Source organism: Enhydra lutris, unplaced genomic scaffold, assembly GCF_002288905.1.
Source record: "Enhydra lutris kenyoni isolate GAN:26980312 unplaced genomic scaffold, ASM228890v2 scaffoldscaffold33, whole genome shotgun sequence".
In the NCBI taxonomy this organism is placed as follows: domain Eukaryota; kingdom Metazoa; phylum Chordata; class Mammalia; order Carnivora; family Mustelidae; genus Enhydra; species Enhydra lutris.
The window spans coordinates 3,727,242-3,745,653 of record NW_019154117.1 but is presented as its reverse complement, the minus strand read 5'-3'; the positions used below and the strand labels follow the sequence as shown (position 1 = coordinate 3,745,653).

General features: G+C 54.9%; 1 protein-coding gene across 3 annotated transcripts; it reads left to right on the top strand.

The window, feature by feature from the left end:
• The first annotated feature begins 1,861 nt into the window (after positions 1–1,861).
• LOC111153566 (caspase recruitment domain family member 19) lies at positions 1,862–15,610 on the top strand. 3 transcript variants are annotated; one of them, XM_022512670.1, is made up of 6 exons: positions 1,862–1,954; positions 11,591–11,733; positions 13,347–13,500; positions 14,583–14,642; positions 14,826–14,897; positions 15,338–15,610. In XM_022512670.1, the coding sequence occupies exons 1-6, from the start codon at positions 1,948–1,950 to the stop codon at positions 15,451–15,453; spliced, it is 552 nt and encodes a 183-aa protein (XP_022368378.1). In that variant the 5' UTR covers positions 1,862–1,947; the 3' UTR covers positions 15,454–15,610. The 3 variants fall into 3 exon arrangements, with proteins under 3 accessions (XP_022368378.1, XP_022368380.1, XP_022368379.1); XM_022512671.1 differs by lacking the exon at positions 1,862–1,954 and adding an exon at positions 7,085–7,164 and having other exon boundaries at positions 15,338–15,604; XM_022512672.1 differs by lacking the exon at positions 14,583–14,642 and having other exon boundaries at positions 15,338–15,608.
• The last annotated feature ends 2,802 nt before the right edge of the window (positions 15,611–18,412 follow it).

Sequence of the window (18,412 nt, the reverse complement as noted above, 5' to 3'; positions counted from 1 at the left end):
CCCTTGGAGCCATTCTTGCACCTGGGAGACCTGGCTTGGCAAGGGATGCCGATGCTTGGAGCCTCAGTTTCTCTGCTCAACCTGTAGCAGGAAGTGATGTGAAGGTGGAATGCTGGCCATGGGGCAGCGCTCACTGAAGGTGGGGAGTGCTTGGGAAACCCCGCAGTCCCATCCAGACCCTGCGGGTATGGTGCTGACATTACTTCTAGAGGGAGAAACAACCGAGAGGTAAATGCTAGGACCCATGGTAGTGTGCAGAAGGCGGAATAATGGGGGGTCAGACAGCGTCCCGCTGGGAGGCCCCTGTGGGAGGAGCACCTGGGGCCCAGAGCTGGGAAACAGGCCTGCAAGAGGCCAGGAGGGACCCCAAGGTGGCACCCATGACTCTCCTGCTCCGGGGACCCTACCCTTGCCGTCCCTCAGCCTGGGCCTCCCAGGGAAGCCCGCAGAATTCGCTAGTGTTTGGGGATAGGGCAACTCCCGTGCAGTGAACCGCAAAACTAGGCCCACGAGTATTGGGATTTCCAATCCATTCCCTGGACACCCCCAGCACACCCACCCGTGATGGGCAGTCCTGGCTCTGTTTTACAGGGGGCAGCTGAGGCACAGGCGGGGTGGGGGTGGGGGTGCATGGGCCTTGGGGAGTGGAGCACCCTTGTGCTGTTGGTGAGGTGAACTCTGGGTCAGGCCCCGCGTGGCAGATTAGAGCTTCCGATGTAGAAAGGCCAGCACAGTCAAAGAAGGAACCAAGGAAGACCCAAGCCCTGTCGCAGTGGCCATGTGAAGGCCCTCGGTTCCTCCCCAGGCAGCTCTCCATCTCGTAGTTGGGAGCAGAGCTCACTCACCTGTGGGGCTGTGGCTCCCTGAGCAGGAAGGAGAGAGCTGTGAGGTCACCCATTTTACAGCTAGGGAAACTGAGGCTTAGGCAAGGCAAACAGCTCCTAGTCATGGTCACTGCCAGGCTGGTGTCCTCTTCTGCCGGCAGGGTCCTCGAGAGAGGCTTGCTTCACTCAGGTGACACGGTTATTTCTGGCTTCTCCCCTGAACCTCCTACAGCCTGACCTGCCTGACCTTAAGTAAGTCACTTACTCTCTCAGAGCCTCAGTTTCCTCGTTCCGGTAGTGGGGTCTGGTGGAGCGGGTCGGGGCTGCAAGCTGCATCCGCGGCGCTGAGCCACCCGCGCTCGGGAGGAACAGGTGTGGGGCGGGGCCAGCACGGGCGGATCCATCGCGGGGCGGGGCCATCTTGGGCGGGGCCAGGAGGCGGGCGTCGGCTGCTATGGAGGGTGTGCCAGGTCTGGCGGCGGGGCTCGAATGAGGGGTGGGGTTCAGGGCTACCCTGTAAAGGAACGACGGGGCGGCACTTAGTTAGGGGCGGAGCTAAGGACTTATGGGAATCCAGTATTTACGCAAGTGTAAGCAAGGCTCAAGACTCCAGAAGGCCCCCGTAGCGGGCGGGGGGGGGGGGGGGTGGGGGGGGGACAATGGGGGGCGTGGCTCAGGGCTACGGCAGTGACAACAAACGTCAGCGAGGGTGGGGCTCAGTGAGGGCGGGGCGTAGAGCCCTGGCATTGGCGGAGAGGCTCCAGGAGGGCCCGGGATGGGCGGGTCGCAGTGAGGGGCGGGGCCGAAAACTCAGGACTGCGTTGCAGCCGCCGCGGGAGGAGGCGGGGCGTAGAGGGCGGGGCTTAAGGCCCAGAGGGGACGCCGCCGACGCTAGGGGCGGAGTATAACGGGAAAGGGCGGGCTCAGTGAGGGCTGGTTTGGGCTGCGACCCGTACGCTGCCGACGCCGGAGAGAGGTCTGCGGGGGGGGGGGGGGGGGGGGGGGGGCCCCCGGGGAGGGGGGGGGGCGAACCGGGACGGGCGGCGGTGAACCGACAGCCTGACCGGCGGACGGCGACAGGGGGACGGGCGGGGGCCGGCCGGGCGCGCGCCGTGCCGCCGCCATGACAGGTGAGCGCGGGCCGGGCGGGGGGTCCTGCCTGCTGTTCCGGGTCGGGCGCGCAGCTGCGGTGGTCCCCAGGGTCCGGTTCCTCGACGTTGCCCCGGCCGCAGCTGCTCGCGGGCGCGGCCGAGTGACCTTGGTTCGTGACCGCCTGCGGGTCGGCGGGCGAACGCCAGGCCGGGGGCCGTGGTCGGGGCTGGGAGGCCCGCGGGGCCGGGGCTGGAGTGCGCCTGTGGGCGGGGAAGGTGCTGGGGGGTCGCGGCGGGCTGGTGCGGGGATCCTCCGCTCCCGCACTTCTGTGAGGAGCTGCAGCCCCTCCAGCCTCAACCACCTGACATCTAGAGGGGGGCGTCCCGGTGGGACCCTGCAGTATCCCGGGACAGGCGTCGGGGGACAGACTCCGCCGGGCGCCCCTACCACCTCCAGCTTCTTTTCCCAGGATGGGGCTCCCTGCCATGCCCCTGGAGCCTGTTTGGACTGGACCCACTCTGTTCTGGTCCCAGCTGAGCAGGGCCACCTTGCTTTGTGGAACTTCCTCGGTGGGAGGCACCCGGTGATGGTGATGGGTTGGCGAGGGACCCCATGACAGCTTGATCCGGGAACGCTGTTGCTCCCACACACCTCCTTCCCAAGGGCCCCACTCTTCCACCTCAGGGGGTGGTCCAGAAGTCCCCGTTGTCTCCCGGTGCTCACTGGAGTCTCACAAGTAGGATTTCAGGGGCTGGAACCTAGTGTCTTCTAGGACCACAGTGTCCCAGCCTAGGTCAGAAGAAACCCTAGCTGCCTCCCATGCCCCTGTCATCTTCCTGGAACCTTTTTATTTATGGCTGCTGCTTCCCAGCGCCTACACTTAGGTGCCTACCATACAGAATTGCTGCAGGATATCCTGTCTGTGTGGAGGAGGAAGTGAAGGCTCAGGTTGGACAGGTGCCAAGCCCCAGGCTGCCCGTGGGTGGTCAGTGGCAGAGGCAGAACTAGGCCTGGGTCCTGCCCAGGCCCTATCAAGGTCCTGTGGGAGCCTACCCACCTGCCCCTTTCTCATAGCCAAGTCTGAGTGCTGAGTCTCTAGACATCCTTCCCATCACAGCCCTCCACTTTTGGGGTGGGGAACTGAGGCCCAGAGAGTACAGGCCCTGGAGTGTCAAATGGGTAGCCTTTGCAAGGCTGCAGGCATGAAGTCCCTGGCTCGCTGTCCCTGCGCACTGATGGGGCGCCTGCCTTGTGCTGCTTCTGGGGCCACCATGACAGGCTGCAGGATGAGCATTTGGACCTGATGTGTCGGCCCAGGGCCAGGGCCAGCCAGGTGTCACTACAGCTGTTCCTACTACTGTGGAACCAGGCCCTGCCTTGTGGTGTGCTTTGGAGTGAGCCCTCTCAGCTCCACACCTGAGGCCAGGTCTGGCCCTGAAACAGGAGGGGCTTCTGGGAGGGACAGGAGCCAGGGGTACTCAACAAGGCCTCCTCAGGGCAGGACAGTGAGCTGAGCACCACTTAGCCAGGGAGGAACCCCAGAACACATGTCCTCATCCTTGGGTAGGTGTCCCGGACAGTATGGTGCCATTGGGGGCTGCTCTGCAGGATGGCTCAGAGGCCTGGGGTGAGGACAGGTGGGGCAGCTCCCACAGGGCCTTGAGTGCCAGGTGGGGGTAAGGGGTTGGGGGTCTAGGCACCAGCTGGCCACAAAGGTGGGGGAGGTGGGACTTGGCAAAAGACCAAAGTCCACCTTGGGTTTTGTGCCAGAACATTCACCTATGTCTTATAAAAACTGTCAAGACTATCAATCAGGACCTGGGACCAAAGTCATTTTCTTACTGTGCTTTTTCGTTCCTGGGTGTGGGCCGCTGGGTGTGGTTTATGTGCACAGCTTCCAGCCGCCAGAGGAAGCTTCAGCCCCAGGCTTGCCACCATGCCAGGTGACTCATGCAGCAGGGGGAGCCAATGTAGCGTGCAGGCCACAGTCCACAGGTAGCCCTGGACCTTGGGCCTTGGGGCTACATCCGTTCATTCCGAAATTCTTTAGTGAGTGCCTACTGTGTTCCTGCCCTGTGCACACACTGCAGAGGCAGCATGGGGCGGAACAGTCTGGGGCTAGGCCAGGAACAGACTTGATGCAGCTTAACTGTGCAGTTAATGAGTGTGATCATTAGACAAGTGGGAAGTCCGGAAGTCAAGCAGTTGCCACAAAACCATGCGTGGGTCCAACCACCGTCCTCACTCCCTAGCTGGTTGTGGTCTAGGCAGGTACCATATCTCTTTGCTATGCTTCAGTTTCCCCATCTGGAAATGGAGATTGGTGGTCTTGCTAGAGTTGCAGAGCTGATGGAACGATGAAGTTATATGCCCAGAGCTATAGACTGCCTGGTCATGGGGCACACGCCGTGAACTGTGGCTGCTGTCCTTAACACTTGAATCAGGGGGGCTGCAAGTGGTGAAGCTGCATGACCAGGGGGTCCTTCCCATGTGCCCTGGCAGGTCTTCTGGTGGCCCTGTGGGCAGCTTCCTCACCATGGTAGGGCTGCTGATGAGTCCGTCTTCCAGGTAGACTTCCAGGGCCTAGAAGGATTCAGAGGTTAGAAATCCATATTTTTGAGAGGGAAAGACCAGCCTGGACGAGGTGGCGGCGTGAGAGAGAGATGAGGAAGATGCGGTCTGTTGAGTCGGCTCCATGGTGGAAGTAATGGAGAAGACCCTTCTTGTCCTTCCCACGTGATGACCCCGTTTGTTTGTTTGTTTGTTTGTTCTTTAAGATTTTATTTATTTGACAGAGATCACAAATAGGCAGAGAGGCAGGCAGAGAGAGGAGGGAGCAGGCTCCCCGCTGAGCAGAGAGCCCGATGCGGGGCTCCATCCCAGGACCTTGGGATCATGACCTGAGCCGAAGGCAGAGACTTTAACCCACTGAGCCCCCCAGGCGCCCCAATGACCCCATTTTTAAAAATCAACTTTATTGAGAGATTATTTACTCACAAGTGCACTTATTTTTAATGAATAATTTTATAAATTTTGACAAATGTATACATCCCTAGAAATACCACCACAAGCCCAGTGAAGTCAAATGTTTCTATCGCTCTAGAAAGTTCATTCATGCCCCTTCCCAGGTAACCGCACTGAACCCAGGGATTCATCTGCTTTCTATACCTTCCATTTTTTTCTTTAAAATTTAACAATGGAGGGGTGTCTGGGTGGTTCAGTCATTAAGCGTCCACCTTCGGCTCAGGTGGTCCTGGGATCCAGCCCTGCATTGGGCTCCCTGCTCCATGGGTGAGTCTGCTTCTCCCTGTCCCACTCCCCCTGCTTGTGTTCCCTTTCTCACTGTGTCTCTCTCTGACAAATAAATAAATAAAATCTTTTAAAAAAGAATAAAATTTAAGAATGGAATTTAACAAGTAAGATTTCTCTTTAATTAATATGTTTTATTTTTAGAGGCTTTTTGGTTTATAGAAAATTGAGCAGATTGTATAGAGTCCCATATTCTTCCCCCCAAACCAATTTCCTTTGTTAATAATATCTTGCATTGATGTGGTGCATTTGTTACGTGATGAACCAATACTAATAACACTGTTACTAACTAAAACCCACAGTTTACATTCTAGTTCACACCTGTGTTACACATTCTATGACTTTTGAAAAGTGCATAGTGTCCTATGTCCACCACTACAGTATCCCACAGAGTAGTTTCACTGCCCTAAAAATCCCCTGGGCTCTGCCCATTCATCCCATGCCCTTGCCTTGGCCCTGGTGACCTCTGCTCTTTCTACCACCTCCGTAGTTTTGCATTTTCTGGAATATCATATAGTTAGTATGTTGGCTTTGCAGACCGGCTTCTTTCCCTTAGCAAGATGCACTGCAGTTTTCTCCTTGCTTTTCTGTGATTCCAGAGGTCTTTTCTTTTTATCCCTGAATTTCATAATAAAACTGATTAAACAGAACCACCGTGCAGTTATGCATTCACCTGTGTGTGTGTGTGTGTGTGTGTGTGTGTATTACTATGAACGGAAGATAAAACTGACTGGTTTACATATCTCATGGGCATCCTGTATATGGACAGTGTTGTGAAACCATCAGACCTCTGTGCTCCCAGAACTTCGTCTTCACCCCAAGGGGAAACTGTCTCCATTACACAGTGACTCCCTTCCTCCCCTGCCCCCGGCTTCTGGTAATCACTGTTCTACTTTCTCCCTCTGGAATTTGCCATTCTATATATTTCTTGTAAGTGGAAATCATATACTATTTGTCCTTTGATGCCTTTATTTCACTTACATGTTTTCAGGGTTCCCCGGGTTGTAGCATCCACGTCTTAGAGGTGTTTTCCCTTTTCTGCCTGTGTCATATTCCACTGTGTACATTTACATTTCATTTATCCATTCCTCTGTGTGTGGACTCTTGGGTTGTTTCTGCTCTTTGGCTGCTGTGAATAATGCTGCTACGAACATGGGCGTGCGGGTGTGTGAGTCCCCGCTTTCCATTACTCGGACAGAGCTTATTTCCAGCAGTGGGATTGCTGGGTCGTGGGGTAAGTCTGTGTTTGACTTTCCTGTTCCACAGAGTGTCTGCCCCACGTTACAGTCCCCCAGTCCTGCTCATACAGGATGTACCGTGTCCTGAGTGTGGAGTGCTTTCTCATTGTGGTTTTATCTGCATTTCCCTCCGGATGATGACTGTTAGCATCTTGGCTTGTGCTCAGTAGTCCTCTTATGTCTTCTTTGGAGAAGTGCCTGGTCAGGTCCTGTGCCCATTTTTGAATTGTATTATTTATGGTTTTTTGTTGTTGTTATGGAATGATAGGAGTTCTTTATATATTCTTTATATAAAGAACTTTGTATAAAGTTTCTTTATATATGTTTACTTATCAGCTTATCGGATATAAGCTTTGCAAATATTTTCTCCCATCCTGTGAGTTGTCTTTTCTTCACACCACCTCCCCACACACACTCAAAATAGGGTTTCCTTCTGTTTTATTCCATTGGTCTGTATGTCTGTCCTTATGCCAGTATCACACTGTGTTGGTCATTGTAGCATTGTAGTAAGTTTTGAAACCATTGTGAGTCTTCCAACTTTGTTCTTCTTTTTCAGGATGGTTTTTGCTATATAGGTCCCTTTTAGGATGAAAAACAAGAAACATCAGTGGAGTTTGGATAAGAATTACACTGACTCTGTAGACTACTTTGGGAGCATTGTCATCTTCACAGCGTTAAGTCTTCCAATCCATGAACAGAGGGTATATTTCCATTTATTTGTATCTTTTTAAATTTCTTTCAGCAATGTTTTGAGTTTTCGGTGTACAGGTCTTTCACCTCCTTGGTTAAAATCTTTCCTAAGTATCTTATTCTTTCTGATGCCATTATAAATAGAATTGTTTTCTTATTTCCCTTTTTGGGTTGTTCACTGTCAGTGTGTAGAGACGCAACTGATTTTTGGGTATTGATCTTGCATCTTTGTTGAATTTGTTGATTAATTTTGATCTTTAGAGGTTTCTATATATAAAATCATGTCATCTGCAAAAAAGAAATAGTACTGCTGCCTCCTTTTCATTTGAGTAACTTTTATATCCTTTTTTGGTCCGATTGATCTGGCTGGAACTCCCAGTGCTACACTGATAGGAGCAGCGAGGGTGGGCATCTTGCTTGGGTTCTGGTCATAGGGGAAAAGCTCTCAGTCTGCCACCCACTGAGTATGATGGTCGCTGCGGGAGTGTCATACATGACCTTCATAATATTGAGGAAATTTTCTGCAGTTCTTAATTTATTGAGTTTTTTTCTTTAATCATGAAAGAGTATTGAATCTTGTCAAATGGCTTGAGATGATGGTGGGGTGTGTGTGTGTGTGTGTGTGTGTGTGTGTGTGTGTGTGTTTGTGTGTTTTACTTCATTCTGTTAATGTAATGTATTACACTGTTGGATGATCGTATGTTGAACCATCCTGGTATTCTTTTTCTTTTTTTTTTTTTTGAAGATTTTATTTATTTATTTGACAGACAGAAATCACAAGTAGGCAAGAGAGGCAGGCGGGGGCGGGGTGGGGAGGCAGGCTCCCTGCCAAGCAGAGAGCCCGATGCAGGGCTCAATCCCAGGACCCTGGTATCAATACCTGAGCCGACGGCAGAGGCTTTAACCGACTGAGTCACCCAGGTGCCCCTCAAGGTATTTTCTGATTTCCTTTGTGGTTTCTTCTTTCGCTCCATCGTTGTTTCACTTTCACTTGCGAGTTTTCCAGTTTTCCTTCTGTTACTGATTTCTGGCTTTATTCCATGTGATCAGAAGAGATCCTTTGTATGATTTCAGTCTTTTAAAATGTATTATGACTTGTTTTGTAGCCAAATTTATTTTGCAGTCTGTCCCAGGGAATGTTCTGTGTGCACTTGAGAAGAATGTGTACAGGCCCACCTCAGAGCTATCGTGGGTTTGCTTCCAGACAATAAGTAACTGTTCACCACAATAAAGCAGATACTGCAATCAAGTGAGTCCAGTGAATTTCCTGGTCTCCCAGTGCGTGTAAAAGTTACATTTACACTATATCGCTGTCTGTGAAGTTTGCAGTAGTGTATGTCTAACAAACAATGTATGTACCCTAATTAAAAATATTTTATTGTGAAAAATCCTACCAGTCATCTGAGTTTTCAGCAAGTCATAATCACTAATCACACATCACCATAACAATTATAATAATAATGAAAATGTTCGAAGAATGAAAAGTTTAAATTGTGAGAATTAACAAAATGTGACACAGACATGAAGCAAAAGGTCGCTGGTGGAAAAGGGGTGCTGATAGACTTGCTCCACACAGGGTTGCTGCAGACCTTGGCTTTGTAGAAACGCGGCGCCTGCAAAGCATAGTGACATGCGATGTGCCTGTGCTGGTAGGTGGACTGTCCGTGCGTCCATGTGTCTGTGTGTGTGAGCTGTGGTTGATTTATACTGCAGCTCAGCCCTGTGGTTCCCTTGTTCTGTTATTGAAATTGGGGTACCGACGTCTCTAACTATTCTTGTTACTCATTATTCCTAAACCTTTACTATTATCTGGGGGCTCTGATATTTGGCAAATGTATGTGTTAGGTGTTTCTGGCGAATCGACCCTTTTATTAACCGAGGGTGTATTTCTGTGTCTCTTGTACCCGTCTGTGATGCAAAGCCTATCTTGCCTCCTATCCGGAGCCCTTCTGCTCTTTCGGGCATCATTTGCTGCGACACCTGTTCTCCTGTTCTCGTTCTCTGCCTGTTTGTGTCTTTGGATCTGAGTCTTTTGGAGACAGCATATGGTTGAATCATATTTTTTTCATCCTGAGAGGGAAAAGAACTCTGTTTCCCCTCTACTCCTACCCTAGAACTCATACTCCTGAGGACCCCTGACACTGCTGGTCACTGGATGTGTGGTCTCCCCTCTATCGAGCAGCCCTCCACCACCAGCTGTGTGTCTCCCAGTTCGACTCACGTCCGACCCCGTCTCCCTGGGGATGGCCTCCAGTTCCACCTGGTGGAGGCTCGGTCCCGTACAGCACCCCCACTGCAGACACTGGTCCCCAGGCCAGCTGCCACCATGCCTTTGACGGACTGGCTGTACCTCGAGGGTCCCATGACCCCGTTTTTGGTTTAGTCATTTGCTGCAGCTCACAGAACCTGGGAAAACACTGTAGGCACTATGGGCAGTCAATTACACAGGATATTTGAAAGGATAAAAGTGACCCTCCACACAGGAGACGCTTGGGGCAAAGTATGTGGGAAGGGACACAAAGCTTCCACGTCCACCTTCCCAGCTCATCCAATGTGCTGAGCAACCTGGGAGCTCTCCAGACTCCCAACATTTTGGGGTTTTATGCAGGGTTTTTTGTTTGTTTGTTTTTGTTTTTATGGAAGCATGATTAATTAAATCACTGACCTCACCGGCCTCCAGCCACGCTCCCCTCCCTAGAGCTCGGGGTTCTGTGGGACCGAAGCTCCAGGCCTCCGACGCTGTGCTTAGCTTCACTGGCAACCAGCTCGCATCCTGTGGTTCTTTAGGGGCTTTCGAAAAATCACTCCATTCACACAAAGTCATTTGAGGCTGCAAGCGGCCTCTTTCAAACAACAAAAGGCACCCTTTCCCTTCATGGCTCATCACTTAGGAAATTCCAAAGGTCTTAGGAGCTCTGTGCCAGGAATTGGGATGAAGACCTAATATATATTTCTTTTTTTTTTTTTTTTAAAAGATTTTATTTATTTATTTCACAGACAAAGATCACAAGCAGGCAGAGAGGCAGGCAGAGAGAGGGGAGGAAGCAGGCTCCCTGCTGAGCAGAGAACCTGATGTGATGCTGTGCCATGCGGGGCTCCATCCCAGGACCCTGGGATCCTGACCTGAGCCGAAGGCAGAGGCTTTAACCCACAGAACCACCCAGGCGCCCCTATATATTTCTGACTCTAAATCACAGCATCACAAATCCATTTTGCCAATCTGTGTCTTTAATCTGTTTACCTTTAAAGTAATTACAGTAATTAGTGTTAATGAATAACTCATTTCTGCCTTTTTGCTCTTTGTTTTCTGGTGTCTTAGAGGTTTCTTGTCCTTCATCCACTACTGCCTTCTTTCTTGTTTGGTTGACTTTCTGTAGAACACATTTTTATTTCCTTTTGTCTATATTCTGTGGGTATTTTCTTTGTAGTTGTCGTAAGAATTACGTATAACATCCTCAAGCTATAACTGTCTAACTGAATGGAGAGCGAGTTCATTCCAGTCATGTATACGCACTCCCCTCCTGTGCTGTGGGGTCTGCGCCCAGCCCCTAGCCATCGGCAGGGGAGACGGGCCACCACCGCTCGGGAGGCTGGTGCACCTGGTCAGGTAGTTGATTCTGTGGAATTGGGACTCTCCCTTGGGGATCCTGGGCCTCCCACCAACCACTGACCCGCCTCTGGTCTTTAGAGGCCTGGCGTTGTAAAGAGCATTCTTTTTTTTTTTAAGATTTTTATTTATTTATTTGACAGAGAGAGATCACAAGTAGACGGAGAGGCAGGCAGAGAGAGAGAGAGAGAGAGAGAGAGAGAGAGGGAAGCAGGCTCCCTGCTGAGCAGAGAGCCCGATGCGGGACTCGATCCCAGGACCCTGAGATCATGACCCGAGCCAAAGGCAGTGGCTTAACCCACTGAGCCACCCAGGCGCCCTGTAAAGAGCATTCTTAATGCCAGCGAAGGTGCACAGGGCGGCTTTACGGGTGGTCCTGAAAAAGGCAACAAAGTGAAGAGCACCCGGCCCCGCGGGTGGGCACACCCGTGCCAGCACAGGCCCCCGAGCCCTGTACTCCTGTCCCTGTGAGAGCCGCGGTGAGAGCTGCTGGGCCCTTCCAGAGGGACAGCGCACTTGGCTTCTCTGTCTTCTGCAGTGAGCTCTCGGGCACAGAAGAGAGGGGCAGAGTCTCCACTCTGCTTCTGAGCCCTCAGGACTGTTCCCGCGCACTAGTGCACCCCATCTCTAATGGGGGGTAGCAGGACAAGGGTGGGGATCCAGGCCGTGCGTAGCCCACATAGGTGGGATGTCAGCAGTTGTCCAGGTGCTCACAGCTGACGTGCCTCCAGGGGACCAGAGGCCACACCGTGTGGGGTGTGGGGGACCAGCTGTCCCACCCCCACCCCAGCCATGCTGACTCAGGCCCTCTGTGCTCCCTGCTGTTTCAGAGCAGACCTACTGTGACCGGCTGGTCCAGGACACACCTTTCCTCATGGGCCATGGACGCCTCAGCGAGCAGCAGGTGGACAGGATCATCCTCCAGCTGAACCGCTACTACCCCCAGATACTCAGCAACAAGGATGCGGAGAAGGTAATGGGGGGGGCCCTTCCCCCCCGGGCTGGGAGGAAGCAGGCTTGGGGGCAGGGCAGGACAGCTTGGAGGTGAAAGCCTGGCTCCTTGCAGTGACGTTGGGCCCAGAACATCAGCTCTGCAAGCCTCTGTCTCTTCCTGTGTCATTGGGGCCGGCTGGCCGTCCTCCAGAGTTGCCGGGAGCACCCCAGGAGACAGGACAGCATGCCCCCACACATGACAGGCCTAGGAGTGGAGTGGGGGGCAGGGGGCGAGGAGCAGGGCTGCTGGCCAGGCTCCACGCCAGTGCCACGGGGCTCTGCCCCTGCCTCTTGCAAAGGTTCAAAAATGGACAAACATTCGGGGACACCGAGGGAGAGTGGGTGCACTTTGCCTGCACTGCCCTTTCTCTTGACTCCCCCTCAGGACAAGGGCTTTGGGGAGCAGGGCTCCCCTCCAGCTGGGTGACTGAGTGAGCCCTGCTCTTGGAGCTGCGGCTCTTGCCGCTGGTGCCGGGTGATGGTGCCGTATGCAGGGCTGTCCACAGGGTTCGGGGCCTCTCCTGGGGACAGCTGAAATCTCCATGGGCCCTGCTACTAGCTCAGAAGCTTAAGGTATAAAAGTTTACGGTAAGTTAAAAAGCATGGGTAAACTTTATACCTTATTATTATAGTTAAAAGTCTAATATATTGTGTACAAATTTGAATTTGAAAAGTTTCAGACATTTATAGAGGAAAAGGGAGACTCCTGCCTATGCCCACCCACACTCTTCCGTTCCTCATAGTTTCCGTGGCTCCTGCCAAATGCTTGTCTTTGCCTTGCAGTTCCTGGGCCAATTCTCATTCCAAGTGGAAGGGAATACTGCCACCAGGTGGCAGCAGCCGGCCACAGCCACCAGGTCCCAGGGATCCAGGCCAAGTGCCCAGTTCACTGACCTTTAGAACAATGCATTTCTCCATCAAACACATCAAAAGAGCTTGTTGTTTTTCTGCTTAACCCTTAGTTTTTATTTTTTAAATTTTAAAAAAGATTTTATTTATTTATTTGTCAGGGGAAGGGGGAGAGCAGAAGCGGGGGAGTGGCAGGCAGCAGGAGAAGCAGACTCCCCACTGAGCAGGGAGCCCCAAGTGGAACTCAGTCCCAGGACCCTGAGATCATGACCTGAGCCGAAGGTAGATGCTTAACTGACTGAGCCACCCAGGCATCCCTTAACCCTGGGTTTTTAAAAACTTGAATCACATTCCTGTAGACCATAAACTACTGGAAGTTACCGCTTAACTCTCTCATCTCATTGATTCCCAGTAAGGACCCTACCATTTGGGTTTATTACACCCTTTTTAGAAGTGAGGAAACAGAGTTGTAGGGGTGAAGTGACTTGTCAAAGTCACACAACAAGCCATCAGTTTCCAGCAGTTGGAATAATGTCACCACTGTCCTTCTCGATGCTGTGTCTGGCCTCTGCAAGGAGGGAGTGCAAGGCCCAGTGGCCATGCTGTGACCGCAGCATTGCTGGGCTGCGACCCTGGGTAGTCTGGGGTGGTCAGTTGCTGCCTCCTCTAGGTGTTCTCAGCCCCCCAGCCACCCTGCCCCTGCCCCTTCAGCCTGACCTTCCCTTGCGCCCTTTCCACCCCCAGTTCCGGAACCCCAAGGCGTCCCTGCGCGTGCGGCTCTGCGACCTCCTGGGTCATCTGCAGCGGAGCGGTGAGCGGGACTGCCAGGAGTTCTACCGGGCCCTGTACATCCACGCCCAGCCCCTGCACAGCCGTCTGCCCAGCCGGCTCGCCCTGCGTAAGTATGCCCAGCCCCTCACCCAACGCCGTCTCCACAGTGGCCCCCAGAGAGAGGAGGCAGTGTTCAGATTCAGAGATTGTCATCTCTGTCTCTCTTGGGCCAGTGTTTGCAGAAAAGGTAGCATCTCGTGCACGTGGCCCTGCCCTTCCCTCTGGCCCAGGGCACCGGGAATCCATAGGCTTGTGTTGCAAGCACCAGCCTTGAGTGAACGGTGCAGAAGCCAAGGCTGCCCCCACAACCAGGATGCCCAGGGGGAATCCCTGCAGCGTGGGGTTTCTGTAGAACAGTCTGGGGCTCAGATGGCGGATCCAGGGCCCGTGTGTTGGTTTATAGAGTCTTGCCTGCATGCTCAGGAGGCGTGAGAGTCCCGAGCGACCCTCCAAGCTGCTGGGTTGGCAATAGGGGAGGCATGGGTGGGGATGGTGGCTCAGTCCTGAGGCCTCTGTGGCCTGGTCTCTTGGAGCAGGGGCTGCTGTCCCTCAATCCTCTGATGTGAACCTGGAGGCCAAGGGACAGGTTGGCTCACCCACTCACCCCAGGGTGCTCAGCTGGGACCCAGGGCCGGTGTCCCTGACCTGAGGGTGGGCGGCAGGACTGGGCCCCGAGCTCTGGCCCAGGACCCGTGCGTCATGCCAGCCACTGGGGGGCGCCCACTGCCTGGCTGGGAGTCACGCACCTTCCAGGCTCCAGGCCATTGGCAGGTGGCCGGTTGGGAAGTTCTGGGGAGAGCACACTCCCTGCCCTCGTATGGACATCAGACTTGGGACAGGCGGGTGTTCATCCTGCATCCACAGGGGACAATGGCCCCCACCCCATGGCCCTCAGGGTCTCAGGAAGTGGACAGAAGGAAACCCAAAACTCAGGGTTCCATGAGGCTTGCCCCCAGTCCCCTCTCTGGTGCTGACCCCCCCAAGTCCGGCCCAGAAGACTGGGTGCCCCTACAGCCCGGTCCTGCCCAGCCGGGGCCCCCCAGGGTTGGGGGGAAGGAGCCTGAGCAGGCCCTTGGTTTCCGGCGGGCGGGGCAACCCCCTTCCTCTGGCCCACCCCCTACTAACCGAGCCCTGTGATTTTGTTTCCAGAGAACTCAGATTGCACAGAGCTAGACTCAGGCACCGTGGGCCGCGAGCTCAGTGACAGGGGTAACCGCCTCCGCGTCCCCCACCCCATCCCCCCCCAGGGCTCTGTCTCTGCCTCAGGGGCTATTCCTTTCCAAGTCAGGCTTGGTCCTGACTTCCCGTCTCACGGGCCCCAGGGTGCTTGCTGGGGCGCCCCGTCCTCCAGGCTCAGACAGCCACTTGCTCACTTGCCCCCTTTGTCCCCAGGACCCATGGCCTTCCTGGCCTGCCTCGGCCTGGCTGCAGGGCTGGCACTCCTCGTCTACGGCTGCCCTCCAGGTGGGTACTGCCTGGCCAGGCCCAAGCACTGAGCCCCTGGCTGCCCCGTGCCTCAGTTTCCTTGCCTGTGCAGTGGAACAGTGGCGGGGCCCATCTCACAGGGCCCAGGAGGAAGAGGGAATGTGCCCTGGTTCTCAAGCCCACCACCCCCAGAGGGCGGGGAATGACATCCCCTGACAGGTGGCAGAGCACAGCTGCGCTCTGGGGTTAGAAAGCCCTGTCCTCTGTGGGGCCTGCAGCAGGGCACCCACCTCTGGCCCCTCTGTGGCTCAGCACTGACAAATGGACGGGAGGCCCGTGGCCCCGCATGCCAGCGGCTGCCCCTTTCCTGCCATGCCAGGCCTATCGCTGCCATGCTTGGCAGGGACACCCCCTGTCACTCGGCTATAGGGCTAAGAAGGCCTGTTGGTGGCAGTTTCTGAAACCACCTTGTCTTCCAGACCCTAAGGTACTGCCGGGGGCCCGTCGTGTCCTGGGCTTCTCCCCTGTCATCATCGACAGGCACGTCAGCCGCTTCCTGCTGGCCTTCCTCACAGATGACCTGGGAGGGCTCTGACGACCCCCGCCTGCCCACCACCCACCAAAGAAGTCCCACCCGCCCGCCCAGGGGCCTGCCACTTCTTTTCTAAATGCTTGTTTTTCACTATTTATACTTTTTTTAAGAAAGTTGCCTTTGCCTGACGAAGGTGCTCAACAATATTAAACGTTGGAGTCTTGTCCTTTTTCTCAGGTGTATTTTCTAGATGATTCTGACCCTGAGGACGCCTGGTGTCCCACAACCAGCCCAGGGTCCAGGTCCTGCTCAGGCTGTCCTCCTGGCCCCTGCTGGCCCTCAGCGTCCAGCCCCCACACACCCCTCACACCCCCACCGTCTCCCCCACGTGTTCCCTGTTCTCCCTCCCCTGCCCCTTCCCACAGCTTCTGTCCAGACCACATATATCCCGCTTCGAGCCCCTCTGCCGTTCCTTGCTTGGTGTGTCATTTGCCCCCACACCCGTCCCTTCCCATCCTCTCTCCTTTCCCAGCCCCAGCCCCAGGTGGGAAGGCTAGGTGGGGGCACTGCCCTGGGCCTCCAGGGGCACCAGCCACACACCCCAAAAGCCTCAGTGCCCACACTTGTTCATTTCCTTCTACCCAGTGCCCCAGCAGGTGGGGGCTGCTTCTCTGCTTTCCTGAAGAGGAAACAGAGGTTACTTGGCCAGGAGAAGGGGGACCCACCATGTGAGGGGGTCCAGGCTTCACCACTGTCTTCATTCCCTTGCCATGATGTGTCCCCATCCAGTCACCAGAGTGGACACTCCAGTCCTGGGCCCCACCTGGCCTTGCCAGCCCCTGTGTCCTGGGAATGGAGGCTCTCCCCGCCAGGAGGTGAGGACCCGGACTTAGTAGGTCTGGGGTGGGTCTGATGGATACAGCTCCAGGCAGAGCGTGGAAATGAGCACAAGATCTTGTCCCAGATTCCAGGCAGAAGCTCGGAGAAAAAAAGTCCACAGAACCTATTAGAACTTTTATTTTTAATTTAATTTTATTTTTTAAAAATTTTATTCATTTATTTGACAGGGAGAGATCACATGTAGGCAGAGCAGCAGGCAGAGAGCCGAGCAGAGAGCCCGATGCGGGGCTCGATCCCAGGACCCTGAGATCATGACCTAAGCCAAAGGCAGAGGCTTTAACCCACTGAGCCCCCCAGGTGCCCCATGAACTTTTAGAGATGAAAAACGTCATTGTGCCATTTGAGGTCCTGGCCTCTGGTTCCTCATGCCTTCCTCTCAGCAGCCTGGGATTTGACCGCACCACGCCCCTCATCCTCATCTTGGGGACCTAGGCCTGTCCCCTCAACCAGGGTGTCTACACCCCTGTCTCACCTATCAGCCTCAGGCTCAGGATCCCAGTGTGGAAACTTCCCTCGTGGACATGGGAGGGTATGTGTGCAAGTTCAGCGGGGCCTGGTGCCCTACGCTCGGCATCCAGCAGCACAGTCCCAAGGGCCCTGTAAGCCCCCCAAGTCCCAGGTGCTGGGCTGTGCGTGCACCACTCGCTGGCAGGCAGGAGCTCTCGCACTGCATCCCCTCCAGGCGCTGCCACTTTCATTAGGGCCACCAAGATGGGGCTTCCACACGCACTCCCTACACACGCACACTCACACTCACAGCCACGCGCAAGAGGCACACGTGCATCAGGCTCAGCTGGTCCCCCGCGGTCCCTCTCCCAGTAGCTGCCCTGTCAGCTCCTGCCCCGACAGCCTCCTTTTGGGGAAACAAGCATATTTGTCAACCCAAGAATCACCATGAGTTTGCATTTTCCACAGGAGGTTTCCGGAGAGGCCGGGGCCAGCCAACTCCAGAAATGACAGCTGCTTGTGGGTCTCAGGGTGGCAGGGCACAGGGAGGGAAACCGGTGGGGGCAGAGGAAGCGGCTCCAGGGCCTGGCGTTCCAGGCCCATGCAGGCAGCTCGGGCTAATTCACTCGTTCCCAGGTGCGGGTGGGCAAGTGAGGGCCGGGGGTAGGGAGAGCCCAGTGCAGGGGCCGTCTGGTGTGCCTGGATGCCACGGGACAGCATGGCCAACCCCTGGCTCAATGCCCATGCGGCAGGCCCCAGGGGCTCTAAACTCGGAGCCTCAGTTTGCCCATCTGTATAATGGAAACACTCCTGGGAGAACTGGAGCAGGCCTGGGACAGCACTGCTTGGTGAAATACTGTCAGACAGAACTCTGTGAACTTAGCAGCTTGTGGGAAGGTGCCTTGGAGGCATATTTCTCTCCAGGACCCCCCGTTGGGTGGAGCAAGCACAATTGCCTGCACTTGCCTGGGAGGACGCAAAGACCACACCGAGCCACTGGGCCAAATGGAGCACCCACAGCTTTGCCCCCCACAGAGGTCCTCTTGACCTTGCTCAGGGCCCAGGTGAGGGACCCGCGAGCCTGCCCGTTCCCCAGCAGTCCCCCTCCCGGGCCTGGCTGGAGCTGGATTTCAGATCCCTTGCAGCCAGGTCCCCATGCGAACGGCTCCTGTCACTGCAGAGGCTGGACTGGGGGGCCGCTGCCCCGCTGGCCCTCCACACCAGTGGCCTGGTCCCCGCACCTGCTCTGGACTCGGAGCTCAGGGGTGGCGGAGCCTCTGGAGGTCGGTGGGCCCGTGAGGGTCCTTGTCTGGTCTATAGCTACTCCACGTGTCACGAGGGGGTAAGATGCCAATTCCCAGAGCAGATTTCTTCCCGGGCAGGTGCCCTGGGGTGTTCTCATGTTTGTCCCACTTTCTGAGAGACGCAGCTGGGAAAAGGTGACAGACACACCCTGGTGAAGGTGACAGAGACACCTGGGTGAAGGTGGTGAGTGCTCCCCAGTAAGAGTAAATGAGGCCCCTGCGAGAAGGTGCGGGCATGGCTGGCTGCCAGGAGGGGAAAAGAGGCTTCGCAAGGGCTGTAATTTTAGCTCAGCTGGTAACACCTGCTATGTTGTGAACATTTGTGTCTCCAAAATCCACAATATTGAAACCTATCCCCCAAGGTGGTGGTG

Coding starts and splice junctions, on each gene's coding strand:
- LOC111153566 (XM_022512670.1), top strand. Junction 13,501..14,582: donor GCCCAGCCGGCTCGCCCTGC/GTAAGTATGCCC, acceptor TTTTGTTTCCAG/AGAACTCAGATTGCACAGAG. Junction 14,898..15,337: donor CGTCTACGGCTGCCCTCCAG/GTGGGTACTGCC, acceptor CTTGTCTTCCAG/ACCCTAAGGTACTGCCGGGG.